This window comes from Varroa destructor, unplaced genomic scaffold, assembly GCF_002443255.2.
Source record: "Varroa destructor unplaced genomic scaffold, Vdes_3.0 BEIS01000002.1, whole genome shotgun sequence".
NCBI classification, from domain to species: domain Eukaryota; kingdom Metazoa; phylum Arthropoda; class Arachnida; order Mesostigmata; family Varroidae; genus Varroa; species Varroa destructor.
The window spans coordinates 11,985,739-12,003,809 of record NW_019211455.1 but is presented as its reverse complement, the minus strand read 5'-3'; the positions used below and the strand labels follow the sequence as shown (position 1 = coordinate 12,003,809).

At 40.6% G+C, this 18,071-nt stretch overlaps 1 protein-coding gene and 1 long non-coding RNA gene across 4 annotated transcripts in view; one reads left to right on the top strand and one right to left on the bottom strand.

Moving 5' to 3' along the window:
* The window catches only part of LOC147757381 (uncharacterized), a 64,790-nt gene that overhangs the window by 31,338 nt on the left and 15,381 nt on the right, over positions 1-18,071 (top strand). The window contains exon 3 of the long non-coding RNA XR_015322529.1: positions 10,290-11,195. This is a non-coding gene — a long non-coding RNA (uncharacterized LOC147757381). The remainder of the gene's footprint in view (positions 1-10,289; positions 11,196-18,071) is intronic.
* LOC111245546 (uncharacterized) lies at positions 55-7,331 on the bottom strand. Of its 3 annotated transcripts, none has more exons than XM_022794034.2 (6): positions 6,866-7,331; positions 6,672-6,698; positions 2,337-2,744; positions 1,825-2,010; positions 1,174-1,620; positions 55-248 (listed from the first exon to the last, which is right to left on the bottom strand). In XM_022794034.2, the coding sequence occupies exons 1-6, from the start codon at positions 6,942-6,944 to the stop codon at positions 97-99; spliced, it is 1,299 nt and encodes a 432-aa protein (XP_022649769.1). In that variant the 5' UTR covers positions 6,945-7,331; the 3' UTR covers positions 55-96. The 3 variants fall into 3 exon arrangements, with proteins under 3 accessions (XP_022649769.1, XP_022649770.1, XP_022649771.1); XM_022794035.2 differs by having other exon boundaries at positions 1,825-1,995; XM_022794036.2 differs by lacking the exon at positions 6,672-6,698.

Below are 18,071 nucleotides of genomic sequence, written 5' to 3'. Positions count from 1 at the left end.
ACCGGTATCTTCACAAAGGCTCTCCATGCTTAAACACAGATACAAGACACAATATTTATATAACACTCATAGTATTTATCTTTATTATTCCTTTCTTCACACCAGCAGATTGTGTATGGACAGGAATAACGCAGAGCTGAGTGTCAACCGGAAATTTGGAGCCGATGAATCAAGACCCGACCAAAGCGCAGATTCCAGCAGCTCGCTCAGATCAACATAATCGTTTCCATCGTCAGACAGGGGTGACTCTGGGAAAGGAATCAAATGGAATAATTTACAAAACTGTTACGTATATGATCATGTCGTTCCACGCAGTTGCTTGTTCGCGGTCCTTGTGGTACGGACAAAATTTATTTTTACTAGCTTTTTGTTCTAATCTGCCTTGTTTTTCAACATACATGTATGTCCTGAATATAAATGATCAATTTTCTAGAAATAGAATGTGGATCCTAGAATAGCAACAGGAGAAGGATTGACATATATTTTGAGTCCACATTTCACATGCTTATCGCTGTCCGAGGCTGTTCAAGGTTGCATTAGTGCACAAATAAATGACACGGTACCATTTGGTGGACCGAGAGCTATCTAGAAGGCCGAACACCTTTTTCGACAGGGTCAGACCGCATGAAAGAGAACAACGATATTTTATTATATCTGAGGTAGAGTCTCCATTGCTGTCCAGACGACCACATCTGCGCCCAAGGACGTTCTGAGCAATTATGCATTTGAGACGATCGACGGTGCGCCGTTTACCGCCATCTTTAAAAGATGGATGCAATCGAAATCGTTTGGCCGAATCCCGGGAAAATGAAAAGCCATCGCTCGATTCTGTCCTTAATCTATTGTGTGTCTATCATTATATTATGCGTCCTTTATACTGGCAGGCCAGTACAGATCGAAGCTCTAAATTGTGGTTGGTTTTCGCTAGTTTTTGCCGCGGTGTTGCGGGTCAGCCTGATGTTGGAAGAACTTGACATCCGGAACAAATTGGCCTAATAAATAGCTCAGTAAGCCTCATCAAGTGGTAGCACATAAAGTTCTGTCTCCATTCGAACTCGTTTGCTTACTCGCAGAAAATTAACTACAAGATATATGCTAATATACTAGATTAGGAAAAACTGATTGTCATTACAGTATATTTTGATAAAAAGTTCTACTGTTCGGCGAACTCACCATGATAAATCCGTATACTTCGCTGAAAAGTGGGGTTCGCTGGGGAACCGTCGTGCTTCTGCAAATCGGATCTGTCTTCAATAGCTCCACGGAGACGACTAAACACGATTTCACAAATGAAAGTTCGACTAATACCCATTTCGAGAACTTTCAAGTCTCCGGCCCGAAGTGATACGCTTTTTTCTATAAGAAATGGCGCACGCTCGAAAAAGGGCCTAGTTGTATCCGGCTTATTGAAGTTGTAGTTGTCATGTCCCGGTGATTCGCCCGAAGTGTGCATTGTTGAGTTGAGTCGTAGTCGTTCTCCGAGTTCGCTGTCCCACCGATCATGGTCTTGTCGAAAAATGGCCATCGTTACAGAGGTCGAATCTTCACCTGTCACTAGAGCCGCGCACTGAAGCTCTCGGGAGGACATATTCAGTCGTATTTCGAAGTCTGATGGTGGATCTGAAAGTATCCTACGTGTTAATAGGTGACTATCGCGTACTGCTAGTGTGGTGAACTGCACAATTTGGCTCCATTGCGGCACATGCTAAAGAGCATTTATATTTTTCAGGCCGACGACAGTTGTTGACAGAAAATGTGAACGGCAGAGATCCGTGGAACAGCCATCTTGTATGTAGCAAATCGCATTCAATGATTGGCACTTACCGTAAACTAGAATCTCGTGAGAGGCAATCTGCTCCAGGTACTCGCCAGCGGGACTGTCTTCTTTTTTATTTTCGACTACATTACAAGTAAAGTTTCCCGAAAGTTCCCGAACTGGTCGGGTTACCCGTATCGCTCGAAACATCTCCATTGGTCGATTGTTATGTTTGTAACCTACATCCAAGAAATCTATAAATAGCACATGAGTGAGTGCTCATTAATAGTATCGTATTATTCGGCGCACTTTTGTCATAAAAAATTAGCCCCTATTAAGTCCTGCGTATTATTATAAAACATTTTTGTGGTATAGCCATATTTATTTCACCGTAATCCTCTTTTGAAACCGGTACCCTAATTTATATAATTTCCAACAACGTCAAGTATTCCGATAATGAATAGGTGCAAAAAGTATATATTTTTTACCGATTATTTTTGAAAAATCATGCATTTGAAGGGACTAAACGCAAATTGAGACACAGCAACAAATTTCAGATGACAAGTGAAACTGTACCCACCCCAGTACGCATGATGGAAGAGTTGAGAGCCGATTTCAGGTATCCATTGGTAAAAAGGTACGCCCTCACCATTTCGAAACCACTTCACCACGACCGGCGGCTGTAGTTCGAACCGCCGTAATCCCTCGTGTTTCATCCTTGTCGAATTAGTATCATTATTTGCCATGGATGTTAAGTTTTTGTGAGATGATGATGTTCCTTTAGTTTCTGTGGAATTCACGTTCTTAACGATCGAACTATCGTTCGCGATATCAGGCAGGACGTGGTAGTCACAGTCGAATATAACTGAGGATCTGGGGTGGGCAAATTTACCTTGGAATGATTTTATTGCTAGAGGCAAGCCAGGTTCTGAGAGTCGATGGCCCTTGGCATCTAAGACGGTCACGCCGCGAAGGACTATTCGGCTACCTGATGATCGTAAAACGAAGTGGATTATCGGCTAGTACTATTGCTAAGTCAAAGATATAGCCAGTCATCGACAGTGAAATAAAGATTCCAATTCGCTATAGACTGGCGGAAAGCGGATACAATGCCTGGTTCACGAGTAACAGTACAAAATTTGTATCTCAGCCGAAACTGAACAAGTCTCGTAAATCATTTGGACTCTTAAGCAGCTGCGTTCAACTTCGCGGGCGCTATTTATTTTCGATGGTTCTCACGAGAATTCCCGCAATATATTCAGCAACGGCTAGAACGCCGGAAGATCTCAACAAAAGTACAAATTTTTTATTTGTTTAGTTTAAACATTAAGAATTGCACTAGGGGAGGATTCACTGTCGTCTGCTAAATCAACTTTTATTTGTTTGTAATAAGGCCCTATTACAAAAAAGAAGCTGGAAAGAGTTCTTCACCTCCTGTTCAATGACCATTATCACCAATATGCACGTTCGTCTTAGGCTTATAGCAAAATCTCTTGCCCAAATTGCTTTAATAGCGAATAACCTCAAGAAAACAAGATGCCATTAAGGAGACTTATATCTATCAGCCATTAGTTTGATAACAGTTCGCATCATGGCTTGATAAATGAGGTATAAAATTTATGCCGTTCCTTCAAACATACTCTAGGAACGGGAACATATGAAATGGCGAAGAGGTAACTTTTAATCGGCAACATGCCACCTTCCAACTCAACAGAAATAGTTCACGCAGTGGTAGATTCCCAACGTTGAATCTATATACACGTGTAGTTTCTCGGTCTCTTCGTTGCTACTGCACATGTATATATATACATATACATCAAAAGAAATATACATCAAATAAAATCAGGATTACGGCCAAAACCAATGGCATAGCAAAATTTCGTCCTGACTTTCTCTATCACGTCTTACAGGGACATACTTTCTTCCACTGCCTCCTTTGCACTACACGCGGCTTACACTACTTTTTCGAACGAGCCAATCTGGTCGTGATCAGTACATATGTTGTTTTTCTGCTTGCGGACAACGGGTGGTACGCTGTTACTATGAACAATTGGATCCCCAAACCTAGATCGGTTAACCTCGACGTCTTCGAAAAGCATCCCACGTCCATGTCTAACCATGCTCAAACATACCGAGCTTTATGACAAATGGATCTGAACGTCCTTCTCCCTTACGAGAATGCCGCTTGCAGAGAAACAGCGAACCCATCCCGACCGCTTCATGCTTAGCAAAAACGTTTGCAAACCCTACATCATAACAAAGGCCCATTCAGCGATAAATCCCAGACGAACAGGTAGGCTTTCCTACATGAGAGTGGCGGCCACCATTCGGCGATGCATCGGCCCACATACAATATGAGTGGTAGTAATCCAATCACCCCTTTCCGCCCCCATATACATCCATCTCTCATTTCTTTTGCCTTTTGTCGTCGCCCTTCTCTGCTTCTCTCGCCTGCTTTGTTCTTTTTTAGTAGAACGATGAGATCCATAGTTCTTCTGAACTAAAAAAAAATAATTAAAGAATCTCAAATTAAAGGTGAATTCGTTGCATTATGTGATATATAGTACACATCGGTACCATATGAATTGGGTACACATATATTTGTGTGCACATAAATAAAATATGCATGTATATTTTAGGACGACAGGACTAATGGTTGTTGTTGTAGCTCTTGCAGCCTTACGGGAGAGAGATCATCGCTGTTCATGATGGTTATGATAAAGCTATGAGAAAGCGTTGAGACACCTTGAAAATGTCTTTTCCCGAAATAGCAATTTGTATGTGGGGCGAACTAGTTGGCCCATTGAGTTCTAAACAATGCTCGACAAATGTCATTGAATGCCCAGTTTTGTATCTATAGGGGGGTAATAAGCCTGCTTGAGAACTGCCATGAGCAAATAACGGTCCGAATGCACCTCCTGAGCTTACAGCGCACGAAATCGTACGAGCAACACAAAAACGCGCTTAAAAAATACAATTTACCTTATTAGAAAACCTTAAAAGCGTCGTGCGCATTAATTAGACGCAATTAGTTGTTATAAGTGATACGGAGTCGTATTTTCGATTTCGAAGAACTTTGATTGAACTTGTTCTACGTGATAGTTACATTTCAAGATTGGGGTATGTCAAAAATAACTTTCAATACATTTCTAAAATGTACTTCACAAATGGAGAAGCTGGTCCTTGTTTATTTAAGCATGTGATCTTCACGTGTCAATATGGTAACTTAAGCTGGAATTGAAAGACAAATCCGATCATTTCAAAAAGAACGCTTCTGGCAATTTTTTTGCTTTATTTTTTGCTCTAGACAAACACCTTTCGAGTTGTAAGATATACTTTATAATAAACGAAAGAATGACATCAGGCTCAAAAGAAGCGCTTTTTATTATATAATAGGGGCTGTTTAAAGTCCAACAAGCACGCTTATGGGCGTTGCTTCTATGTTTTTCTTGTCTCCTTTGTTCCAACTCAGACACATCTAATCGATATTATAGATATATACCTACCTACCTACCTACCTATCTAATAATGTCTAGGAAAAGTGCGCCGAAATTTTTCATCAAAGCCTTACCGAACCTTGCCGAGCTCAGGGACTTTTCAAATATCCTGTAGTACTATTAGCGTAAACTAGAAAAAGGACATTAATCGCTATTAGATCTCTCAACGACCATATTAGAAGCCTCGGATAATAATGGTTCCAATATTTGAAAAACTACAGTTTCTAACATACTCTCAGAGAGATTGCAACGTGTATTTAAGTTGACTGATACAAGGTATTAGGATTTTTACGCTATAGACTTCTAATCCTATATGAGAATGCGTCATTAACAGCAATACCCTATGTGGCCCCATCCTCGTCGTTTCTAGCCTTACAGAGCAATAAACAGTCGTGCAAAAGGTATATATTTCTACAATAAAAGGCATTTAGGTCAAACATAGAGGCCAAGACGCCTCGGAGTTTCATCCAGAGTTCTGATAAGAGCCCACAGAACAATGTTGCATTTTATCCGCCGTTCCTGAAAGGAGCTGATTGCCGTGACGCTTCCTAAGGCATATTTTAGAGTATCTATTTGAAATTCTGCGTGTGTACAGCTATATAAAGAAGTGGATCCTCTGTCAGACTGTGGACCGTCACTGTTACGCTAGATACGAACGTGGTATCAACTGAAAGTTGAAGGTTCAACTTTTTCTTCGCATCGTTTGAAAACTATGTACTTTTTTTTTTGCATTTCGAATAATAAAGCCGATTTGTGATGAGCTAAAATATGTCTGTAGCGTAGATATCCGATGTAAAACAACAAGTATATGACAACTGCACAAGCGGATCACATTCGAAGTACCATTATGATAGTGTCACAGCTACGGTACACTTTTAAGTGCCGAAATTAGTTCGAAACGATGATTAATTGCTTATGGCTTTTGTCCAAGAATAGCAATGCCAGCAAAAGTGATCACTGCCATGCCCACTGGGGCTACACGAAGTGCCGGCTGGTAATGAGGAAAACAGACCTTTCAGTTATCTAGATATTAACAGGTAGTAACAGATCTTGTAGATGTCGCAGGGCTCTCCGGAACCAAATTCACTTAATTAGTATCCGCAAAGGCCTCGCCTCACATCTATCGGTATTTAGTGTGAACGGACTAATGCTCTAACCGGAGACGCGCATGGTTAAGGCTCCAGTGTGGGACAGAATAAATACAATGCGCATTTCGACGCAATGGAAAGGATAACACAATTCAGTGACGCCTAGTTTTGCATATTTTTCTTTAGCAGAAAGGGCGATTTTCTCGCACATAAATTACCGTTGCTAGGGGCAAATGCTTTCTTAGTTCTAATCTTTTACTGTGTAATCTCTACTCTGTCCGGTTCTGGCCACTTATTAGCATCTAAGTACGCAAAGTTAAGTTAACTTACAAACAGTGGATCCATACGAGAAGGGTTCTGGAAGTGGGAAAAAGGCACTCGTTAACGAACGAATCAATGATGAGTACCCTGCACTCTGCATGGCAGGGGTATCTTAGGGTAAGAAAGCACTGGCAGCAGCTTGCATGAATGGTGGTTCTGTCTAGATGTATAACGCAGAGCTTCTTGTACCCTTGTTGTCTCACCTTGTGAAAGCCCGATGGCTGTATAGTGTACAAGCAGAAGAAAAATAGACGTGAACGTCGACTGGCTGTGCGTACCCATGTTGACTTTTCATATCGGCCTAAATTACAGAGAAATTTTACAGCATGCGCTCGACGACTCCTCGTTAACAATCAAATATGATGGATATCATCTGGCTAAAAAAATATTGTTCGTTGACGATTGGTACTGAATCTGCTGTTGAAGACCAGTTGCTTTTGGCTTCACATAACGCCGTATTCCACTCACTTTATACAACTACACTTCCGTATGCACGCTCCATCGCGTTGTTGTGCGAGTCCGTTGGCCTCATTCCACTTTAGAACATTTCCGACTATACATTGTGTGAATGAGAATTGAAACTTTCAGTGGATCCTCTAGAAGTTAACTGCTCAGAAAAAACAGACTTCTCCCACCGCAGATCACACTAACCTATGCGGTAGTCTGAAGATGCAGAGCGTACGCGTTCGCTAGTTCCTGCTCGTCTTGATAACGGTAAGGGGAAAGGGCTAGCGGTGAGGGCCTCAAAAGGAAAGGGAAACTGGTTCGAGGTCATCACGTGTCGACTTTTCAAATCCGATGTGGATTTTGCATAGACCATCTGACGTTCAAAGCTATGTATTTGGTGCTACTAATATTCGATAGTATGAGTTCTCGCGTAACATATTCGATGACCCATCGCACCATTTTATTAAACAATCAACAAAACGTCGCATTTCAAAGACGAGATGAATCAGGAAAGCTTATTGGACGATGACGACGATCAGACGAAAAGTAGCCTTAAAGACAGGTTCTTCTACCAGACATTCACATCCATTCACACACAATCAACGTGTCTGTAGAACAGTATAAATAATAAATATGCATGTATTTACGAAGGAAACTACATTGCAATCAAGGGCAAATGCTCGGTTAAATTTGATTTATTTAATTGTAGTTAGTTGTGAGTTGCCCACGTCATCATTTTAGTTCCTGGCAGTATGAAGGCCAATAGTTAAACGCTAGCAGTCTTCATGCGTTGGTGTGATAACCTTTTAAATGATCGTCTTTGCTTCAGTTGACTACACCTAAAGGGACTTCGAAGGTACATCCTATGTTGAGAAGTAATCGGCACCTGTTGTTTTTGGGGCTACATGGGCGGAGTACCTCTGTAACGAATGCGTGGAAAGCTCTAGCGAGCCACGTTGGTTCCACTGTGGTTTCGAGGGCTACGACCATTTGCTACGGCGTCAGCAGATTCCAGTCAGGGAAAGTATCGGTTTGGGTCGTTGATTTGCCTGTCTCACCTTTTTGCACCAACAGTGTGCTGTTTGCCCCCCAACCCCCCGACCCGTTAGTCGTTGTCGCGGTTACACCCAGTTGGCCGACGTTCTCGTAACATCTGCCTTCGACTCTGCATCAAAGCGCTGACGCCACACAACGGTACGGTGGTCCGTACTTAATGACCTTTCCTTTTTCGCTCAGTCCGATCGACTCTTCATGGTCTGTCTACTAGATGCATTTCTCTGACCGTTTGTTCCGTTGTTCAGCCTGCTTCGTGCACTCTGGCAAAATGCTCTTGAGTGGCAAATTCAGGCCATTATTACACTCGTGATAGGGCATATGCATAGACGGAACTTGCTTCTCAGTTCAAAACTAAGCTGTCTGGTTCATATTCAGTTTAAATGAATGCTAGATGGAGGCTAAATTGTATCAGACGCATTCCTAATTTCGGCTTAGAGCGAACAAATGTATGTTACCTTTTTCAAGCGATTTCCACCTTTCAGCAAGTTTATTGTTTACTTAATTATGTAATTGTCTTTTTTTTTTAGGTACTAGGATACATATGACGAAAAAACGAATATAATGCCAGTATCAGCTCTTCAAAATATAGTACCTTGTGCTATTGTTTGGGAAGTAGTTTGAATATGTAGGCCTACGTTTTTGTCCTATGTAGTTGCACATAAGTGATTGACCCGAGCTGACTCTATCAGGTTTTGTATGGGTTTGATACTATTTTTCAAATTTATTAAATAGAGTTCTAGAAATTTATACTATCTATCTATATTTAGTATTCATTTGTCGGCATTAGTAATCGTTTCATATACACAAAAGCCGCCTTATAAATGTACAAAAGCGGCAGAGATTTTCTATCGTCAAACTGCATCAATTGATGCAGGCATAGCACTTCGAATAATTTTTGAAGCTCACTTTTTGAAGACTGATGAGAAGTTGTGTCCAGAAGTATCTGTAGCCTTCGTTTAGATTTGTCTACATCATAGATAAATATCCATATTCCATTCGCAATTACCCTGCTATGCAAGGATTAAATACTCGTATATATATGTATTGAAGTCTCCTGAAAAAGGGTAATCAAATCAATTTTTCTTAGGCATATGTGGTCGACCAGCAGTAGAGAAGGCGCTATACTGTCAACATGGATTTTGTGAAGCTAATGCTTGGCCCATTGCTTAATAATTATGGAAGCAGACATATATAGAATCTAACACCTAACTCATCCTCCTTGTTTCACTTAAGTTGAACATCATGTAGTTAACTTCTCTTGTATTAATAGCCGAAATCGGTGATGCCGGTAAACAACGACTGGTTTTTAATATGGCTTCAAATGGAGCGAAATTTACAGATTCTATTCATGCGCTTTAAGAAAAGGGTATTTTAGAATTGAGCCGTAGGGATTCATGATTTGACCGAGAGCTAGTCTCATTTAGGTCTTCTACAGGCTGTATGATAATGTTATCTAACAATGTAGATACCATTTAGTGATTTTCTTAGAAACGTTCTTATTATTGTTTGAGCTTGCTCAAGAAGGGGTCCGACCATTATTACCATTGTGATAGTTGTATCTCGATTCAGCTCATTGGCTCAAGGACAGAAGATTTTGCTACTATCAGTTAAGGATCTACCACCATTTTAGTGGACATCGAAAAGTAATATCGAAGCTAAAATATGCTCTGATTTTTTCAGTATTTGTACAGGTGTCGTAGTAAACGAGGGGGTAAAGCAACAAGTAATTTATTGTGTGATGATAGATGTTTCTGTAGCAATATGATTATTATCATGCGTGCCGCAAAAGAACAAATGCAGTGGCAGGCTCCTTTTGGATTATTATTAAGAGGGGTGAAATGCAGAAGTTATTATCGAAATGGGGAATCATTCAAAGGAAGTCTTTCAGTATCGATACGCTTGCCCAGAGCCAAATGGCTATCGCATTATACAACACCTTATGATATTTTGCACGCATGTATGTATGTATATTACGTTAAAGATTTTACGGTACGCTCTGGTTTTAGATTAGATGACCCGCCGCCTTTACATATGCGCCTAAACGTGTACCTGATCGGACTGCTCGCACGTAGTTCGTTAGTACCTTTTTAAACTCCACGCAAGTGTTTCCTTTTCCTTTTTCAGGTTTATGTCGTGCCTCAACAAATGGGACAGGACTGACGCGTCACGTTGACGATTTTTAGTCGAACAACAAGTGAAGCAGCTCGCACACGAGACAGCTCCATCGGTCGTAGAAAAACAACGTGGCGAAGATTGTGAACAAATGCTTAATGACAATTCACGACCCAACGATGCATTGTCTGCATCGCTCCTCATTCAAAATTTGTACTACCCTGTTCAAAAGCCGTTTCAGCTCCACGCCGTTGTCTTGCTGCGATTACGGTTACATAAGTTATGGCAATGGCCGTTTTCAACAAACAGCAGCACGACCCCCGTGCAGAATATGCATAACTTCATTGTCCTTGTAGCCGATATCATCGCGCTGAATCCACGCGCGACGCTCGCACCGCGTGGTCCCGCGATAGTCTTGTATACTAAATAGAAATGGTCCCCGTCCTGTTTTCCTTTGAAGTTATCTTGTGTGGCTCGTCTGGATCGCTTAACACTTAACTAAGCTATACCAGCGGTACCCATTCAACCCGCAAAGTCTTTACCTGCCGCATGAAGCGGGCTGATTGTGACCCCCGCTGGAATTCTTATGGTGATCGATTTAATTACGGCGGCATTACGGCACTGCTATTGAATAGCGAACAGCTGTGGGTTTATGTGGTATAACTGTGGCAGCGTCGTGATCGCAGCTGTCATTGGTACGTACGCAGAGGACGCTAACCAACTACTTGTGGTACTAGATAAAGTTGCAAATTATTAGTGCCTGGACGAATCTTCCAGCGACTTCATGATGTTGGCCGAAAAGAGCGCTGAAAAGGGAGCAGCGAATGGTAAACCGAGCCAGAAGCAAAAGGACTTCGTGAATGACAAACTACTAATATGACCTCAGTGATACAACGGCTCATGCATCGAAAATGCAAGGTAAGCACTTTTTCTTACTTACAAATCATGACCCTATTTATTATGTCCTGACGATCGATAGGGCTTATTGAGACGAACTTATTCTACGTCACAAATGATTCGATCCACATTATTTTTTTCTGTTTGAGCCGTTTTTTAAAACAGACAGGCATTGATGTGGCACCCAAAATGCAAGCAAGTCCATGGATCAATGTATAACTAATCCGCACGATAAGCTCAAAGCATTATCTCGACGCATTATCCAGGGATATCTTCCAGACCTTGTGTTATTTGCGTTACGTTTTACGGTAATAATTTTGTGAGCGTCCTATGCCGACGCTCTCTTCTTTCGTTAGCCTTTTGCATTGTCCTAGTGTTCTAAATTGACGAGATTAATCTGCCTACTATTTGTTTATTTTATCAAACAAATTCGACCGTACTCGACCAGGTTCTTTACCAGGTTCCGTTTTTAACTACCGTCCACCGCCCTCGTGCTTCGGAACAATACGACTGCTTACTCGGTAGGACATATTCCAATCTATTACTCGTTTTTTGTGTCGATCGTGAAACAAAGCTCGCTTTGGCCCGTCCTGGGCGTAGTTTCGTTATTTTCCTGGTCCTCAGAAGTAACGCAGCCATTTCCCTTTGGCTGAGTATTCTTTGACCGAGAGAAATCATGGGGGGTGACTTGCGAGATTTGTAGGGGAAGAACCAGAGCAAAAGGTATGAACGAGCCCAAGCAAAAATGCCCAAATGAGTTCATTTCTTTTCCTTGTCCTGAATGGCGAGTACCGTCCATCGAAGAGGACACCAACACGAGGAAAACGAAGACGTTAATTTCGATGGAACACTGCCATTAGTTTAGGAGAAGTATTATTCTATTAGCATGAATATTATCATTATTATTTGTAGTAATAGTAGTACTAGAAGGACGTAGAAAGGTAAAAGGCGTACACTAAGTGACTAGAAGTACAGGCGCACGCGCACAGATGAGTCAGCAAGTATTTGCCGTTTGACAAAAATATTTAATGTTGAGGAGTCGAAAAGGCTGATATTAAAAGGGAAAAGTCGGTGAGAATAAAGCAACTAACTTCTAAAGTGATCAGGAGCAGTAATATGGATTCTAGATCTTTCCAATTCGAAGGAAGGGTTAGGTGTACGTACATGTTCGATCGTTCAGCATAACTATAGCTTCATTTACATTGTTTACTCTCTCACGGTCCTCACTTATTTCTATAGAGATCGCATCAAAATGCTGAAACGTTCCGATTTGAAAAGCTTTTGAAAAATTAACTATCATAGGAGGAATTACAAACTGCAGTTATTGCACTCATCTGTACATCTACAACACGAATTTTGTGCGTTGATTTGGAATAGCTTATTGTTCGAGAAACCTGTAATCAGAATTTCAGACGAACCGAAAAAACTTTTTTTTTGAGAAAAAATAACATATGATACATTTTTTGGGCCTTCTACTCTCGATCGTCCTAAATATAGGCTTTGGGGATACCTTTTCAAGGTCTACGTTATTGCTAAACAATTTATTATGGTAAGCAAATGATTTTGCCGGCGCCTTTGCCTCGCCTCTGGCGAGCCTGCCGCATGGTCAAAATGTAGTAAGCATTTATTTTCAAAGGAATCTCTGCATCGATTTCGTATAGAAGTGAGCTAAAACCTGATTATTACTTATTTCCTAGGTGAATGATATCCGTAATTTTACTCTAGTCGGTGAAACTGCCTGTACGTATCTGCGAGACTTTCCTGACGTTCTACAGGTCGAAAAAAGCAGGCGGCAGCTGCGAAAGTATGCGTACTGTGCCCTAGGCCGTCATATAGCCAATCCTGATTTATGGCGGCCTAAGGTTGCGCTTGATCTCGAGAAACGCAATTTGATTTCGTATCAAAACAAGCCGATTAGGGGAACAGCATTATTTATCATACTTGGTGGCCCTGTCGGATCCTTACTACTAGTACTACCACCACAAGAGAATAAGTTTAGCCATTTAAAGCTCACTGGAACAGCTGCAATATCTGTAGTCTAATTTTCTGTGCCCTAGGGCAATATTGCCGTCACCATTTATATTTCAGCCCCACTAGTCGAAATACACACTTTATGGTCAACTAGTATGATGTATGTAAATATAGGAATCGTCTATTTATGCGCTTAGGAAATATTCAAGCAGCTAGCATGTCTCGTGCTCAGTTGATACTAACACTGTGTATCTAGGGAGAGTATTTAACTGCTGCTTTAACTACTACAAATGTTGTCAATAGACGCAGTTATATTGATTTGAAGACCGACAATTCCTAAGTTAATCAGCTAACTTGCTATCAGTGTCGGTAGAATAAGCACGGTTAAATGTAATCAGCGTAATGCTTGAAACTTTTTGTAGCAGAGGTTATTGGTTTAAACCCATGTTGAACTTTTCCCATTGACCAATTCGAGTTGGATAAAGAAACTTGTACGATCTATGTGTACAGGCAAATGTGTTTCAACCATTTTTAGGTGTGCACAAATGCCGTTCGATGTATCCAAACTCTAGCGTGCATCGAAATCCTTTAACGGTTCATTGCAATGATACAGTGAGGTGTTTCCGATAGCTGCGTATCTGCCGTGAATTCGATTCCTCGTGATAGTGCTATGGGTTTGCTTACCAAATGGAGAAACAGGTGAGGTACTCTAAATTTGAAACCGGTCGTAGACACGCTTCGTTGTATAATAATTCATCTGTATAGGGCAGCGCTTGTATAAAACAGTAACACCGAAGTAAAACCTGAAACATCTATCTCTAGATTACGAATCTACCGTAGAAGTCGCACGCTACACCTCAGCTGATGTGGAAAGGCTTGCATTGAATACGTTTCTCTTATAAGCGTGACCATTATTCTTTCCACAAACCAGTACCATTACCTTTTTCGGGCAGTAAATATAACAACATTTCTCATCCTTCACATTAGATAAAGAAAAGAACGAAAAAAAAGATCATTAGTTAATACCCCACAACATATTAGATTAGGCATCATCTAGAAGAGGCCGAGAGCAGTTAACCTGCTAAAAACAATCAACAGGAACAATGAATTTCTGCCCCGGGGGCTTCGGCATTTCTCGGATGAAAAAAGGCTTTTCCCAGTTAACCATAATTAGTGAGCCCCTCCATTTGGTCCTGCAAAAAAGGACTAAGCTTGTTGTACAGATTGCTAAATGTTTCACAATTCATTTTTCGGTCAACTCTGTTCTTTCTACCGCAATATCCAGACAAAGCTGCTACTGAGGCTGTTTGCTTCAAATATATACGTTCCTTTTCGCTGAAATAGGTCATATAGAACTGCACACGTAAAACAATCGATCTATTCATCTCGCAGCTATTCTTTATAGCGGCACATATACGATGAGAAGGAGAAGTCTGATCCACCTAAGGGTAGAAGCAATGTACGTATCAATATAGATTATGGAGTATTATAGAAAAAGGATCATGTTGACGTATACTATAACTAACACAGACGGGCGAAGCTGTTGAAGAGCGCCGAAGATTTGCTTGCTGTCCATTATCCTCTAAGAAGTCGGGAAATGGCAGAATTTTAAGGCATGCCTAGCCATCGCTGCGGAGCACTTTAAAAGGCTTGAGCAAAACCTTAACTAGCTGGAGACCAGAGAGGGTGGCAATTCATGCCCCTCCTATAAAAACGTAACCATGGAAAAGGGAATCGAGGGAGAAGAAGTTGACACTGTCCCATTGGGCGCTGTTATTACTAAGTTCTTCGTCCGCAATGGGCCGGCGATAGGCCAAGGATGCGCCTGACGGGCAGAGGAAGATGAGCCTTTTCACCCTCTTCACTCTCATTTTAAAGTCACTTTTTTTATCCATACGTATTTCGCTTTTGGCGAACTTCGCATAAGTGGAAAAATCTGATGACAATAGACCAGCTGTACCCTAGGAGCAAAAAAAGGGCAGCACAGCTTTGAAGCACTCAGCAACATTACGACACCTGACATATATTTACGTTAGCTGATAGGGATCGGGTTTTGTTTCATGAGAGAACAAACACAGAAAGTTATTCATTTTGCACACTAATAACCTTTCGTAGGGCCGTTAATAGATACAGTTTATACGCAGGTTTTCTGCATATGTTAATCTGGGAATCATCAATTGCTGTTTTATTGCAGAAGTTTATTGTAGTTCGAAAATAAGTTATAGTCACAGGAAGGCAATTGACTGTGGCGTTCACATCTGCTTGAAAGCCGCGAAGCTGGGAAACTTCTTCTTTAGACCCGATAGGCGAGCTAGAGCAAACGCCGTCTTCTGACAGTTTGAGTCTTGTCTTAACACACAGTAAGGTAGCAGAAGAATAATATATATATATATATGCTTCCTTGAAGATCATTATGCCGACGATAGCCGTATACGTTAACCCCATTCTATTAACATCTAGCATTTACAGGTCGCTAATTAGTCTCGAAGCAGCGATTTTAATTGATAAATAAGTGAAGTATATGTCTGCTTTTAGTAGTAACATATGTTTGGTACCATATCTATTATTTAATAAAAACCATATCAACAAAAACAAGTAATTGGTTCGTTAATTTATTCAGATACTTTATTTAATAGTAATTAGATATCTAATTTCGTTGACTGTCTATAACATTACGACGAAATTTCGTTTCTTGTAATATCTTTCTGTTTTTATATTGATCAAAAACATTTTCTTGTTATACTCGTCATATACAGAGTAGACGCATTTTTTTTTGTCATGCCTCTTGTTTGCCGCTTGTATTTGTCGTAGAGGTTTGTGATGAGAGCGGTCTGTTAAAAAATATAATGATGGACTGATGTTACATTGTAGCAATAATGAACAATCTATATACAAACTGATAAAGTTCTCTGCGCTATTGTTGATATGTTCACAGATAAGTGATAGATAAATGACGACTTTTGGTTGGTTTTGTGCACGTTTGAGCTTAGTATTGTAGATGGGCGTGCGGCCAAAAGATTTACACGCTGCTTTAGGCTAGCAGAAGATGAGGACGAGCGAGGAGGTTATTATAAAATGCCAAAGGGTTCAAATAACTTAAACTTTGAGGAAAAGAGAAGAAAGAAAGCAAGCAGCGCCAACGGGAATGGTTATTCGTGTTTGAAATTAAGGGCGCATATGCTAAGGGTTTTTGCTTACTTGACGAAGTCTCAGCGAACAGCACTACCCTTTGCAGCTGGCGAATTCTATGTTATCTTATCCATTCCAGCAGTCCGAGCGAACGGCAGTTAAATTCACAAATACTATCTATAGAAATAGTTATTAAGGTTAAAGTAAGGACAGGTATTATTTAAGGTAATGCTTACATATATTGCAAATTTAAGCCGCAGCTCTTCTCCTCGCGCCGCTTTCAGGTGTGGAAAGTGGGTAAATCTCCCAGCAGATAGCCAACTGCATTGAGGGCCGTTTGTGTACAATCTGCACATTCTTACGGAACTTCACGGGGCATATCCTGTGCGCTTGATATTCTAGATTCAAATAGGGGATATGGTTCACCTGCTAAAGGCACGTCTTCTGCTCCTGTCCTCTTAAATCAATGATTGATGAGGCCCAATGTGTATAGATGTCTCAGAACTAAACCTTGCTTTTAACATTGACCGCGTATATTTGGCGTTCACGTGAACATTTAGCGTTGCCTTTACTTGTCCTTTGAAATTATATTATGTATTATATACGTATCTACATTGCTTTTAAAATGCTACAGTGGCAGCCGTCAGGTAGGCCAATCAAAATGGAGCGTACAATCGTAACGGACAGAAATTGCACTGAAAATAGTTTAAACTACAAATAAGCATAGGTGATCGGGTCAGGACGGTCGATTGAGCCAAAAACGATCATTGTTTTTGAAAGGCTTTTACGCCTTAACGGCTACCCTAGCCTGCAAGGCACTAACTACTATCACAGTTGGAGTTGAATACATCTGCCTATTCAGCCATAATGTATTTTAACAACAATAGAGATAACCGGTGAGCTCGAGAGCGTCATTCAAGTGGTGATCTCCCATCGGTTAACGATCTCGTAGTTGGTCATAAAGTAGTGAATCATCAGTTGTAGGGGATGTTGCGCACATCGATCAATGGATCTTCTAAAAGGTTTACTAAGCCTTTTTCCAAAGACTATCCTTTTTTCTTCTTTTTTTTTTACCCGAAGCGGTACCAAGCATGCCCAGGAAATCCACTACTACTACTACTACTCAATAAATACATTTAAAACAGCTTATTATCCGCCAGATGCAAAATGTAGATAACGAATCCTAGTGAACTTTATGGAGACATTGGAATGACAACTTACTTATAAATGAAATAAAAATAATAAATGTTGATAAATCGGATATAATTCAAGGCGTAAGGATATCCATTGATTGATGACGTACTATATTGTGTCAACGTTTTTTTTCAAAGTTGTAACCTGTTTCAAGTTTAGCATTAAATTTTCCTATACAATCCCTTTGTTAGCTCATTTTGGGAGGTGGATTGCAGTGTTCAGAGTTGAAGACAGAGCCACGACTTTTACTCCCAAGTAATTTAAAAAAAGATTATAGTATCATCTTTATCCGTAAATAAGGCGTCATGTTCTGCAGAGTTATATTGTATCTGATTATATTTCTGCCTATATCCTATGCACAAGATTATTTTGCAGCAACACGTAAAACATACGTTGTGCCTCTATACGAACCTCGTTGGCTTTTCCTATATTTGTGTCTATCGGAACAGACGACTATTGCTGTTACAGGTCTGTGCTCACAAAGCGAATTGTTCTCTGTTAAGCTCATCGTTACTGGAGCATCTGCGTTGCATTTGTATACCTATGAGTCTCTGATATTACCTGGCTAATGCAGATGCTGCCTACCATGCTCATTATGTAAAA

Excerpts from the sequence above, each read along its gene's own strand:
- LOC111245546 (XM_022794034.2), bottom strand. The coding sequence starts at position 6,944 with ATGGGTACGCACAGCCAGTCGACGTTCACGTCTATTTTTCTTCTGCTT. Across the intron at positions 6,699-6,865 it reads AGCCATCGGGCTTTCACAAG|AACCCTTCTCGTATGGATCC; the intron begins GTGAGACAACAA and ends TCCCACTTCCAG. Across the intron at positions 2,011-2,336 it reads CTTCCATCATGCGTACTGGG|ATTTCTTGGATGTAGGTTAC; the intron begins GTGGGTACAGTT and ends TGCTATTTATAG.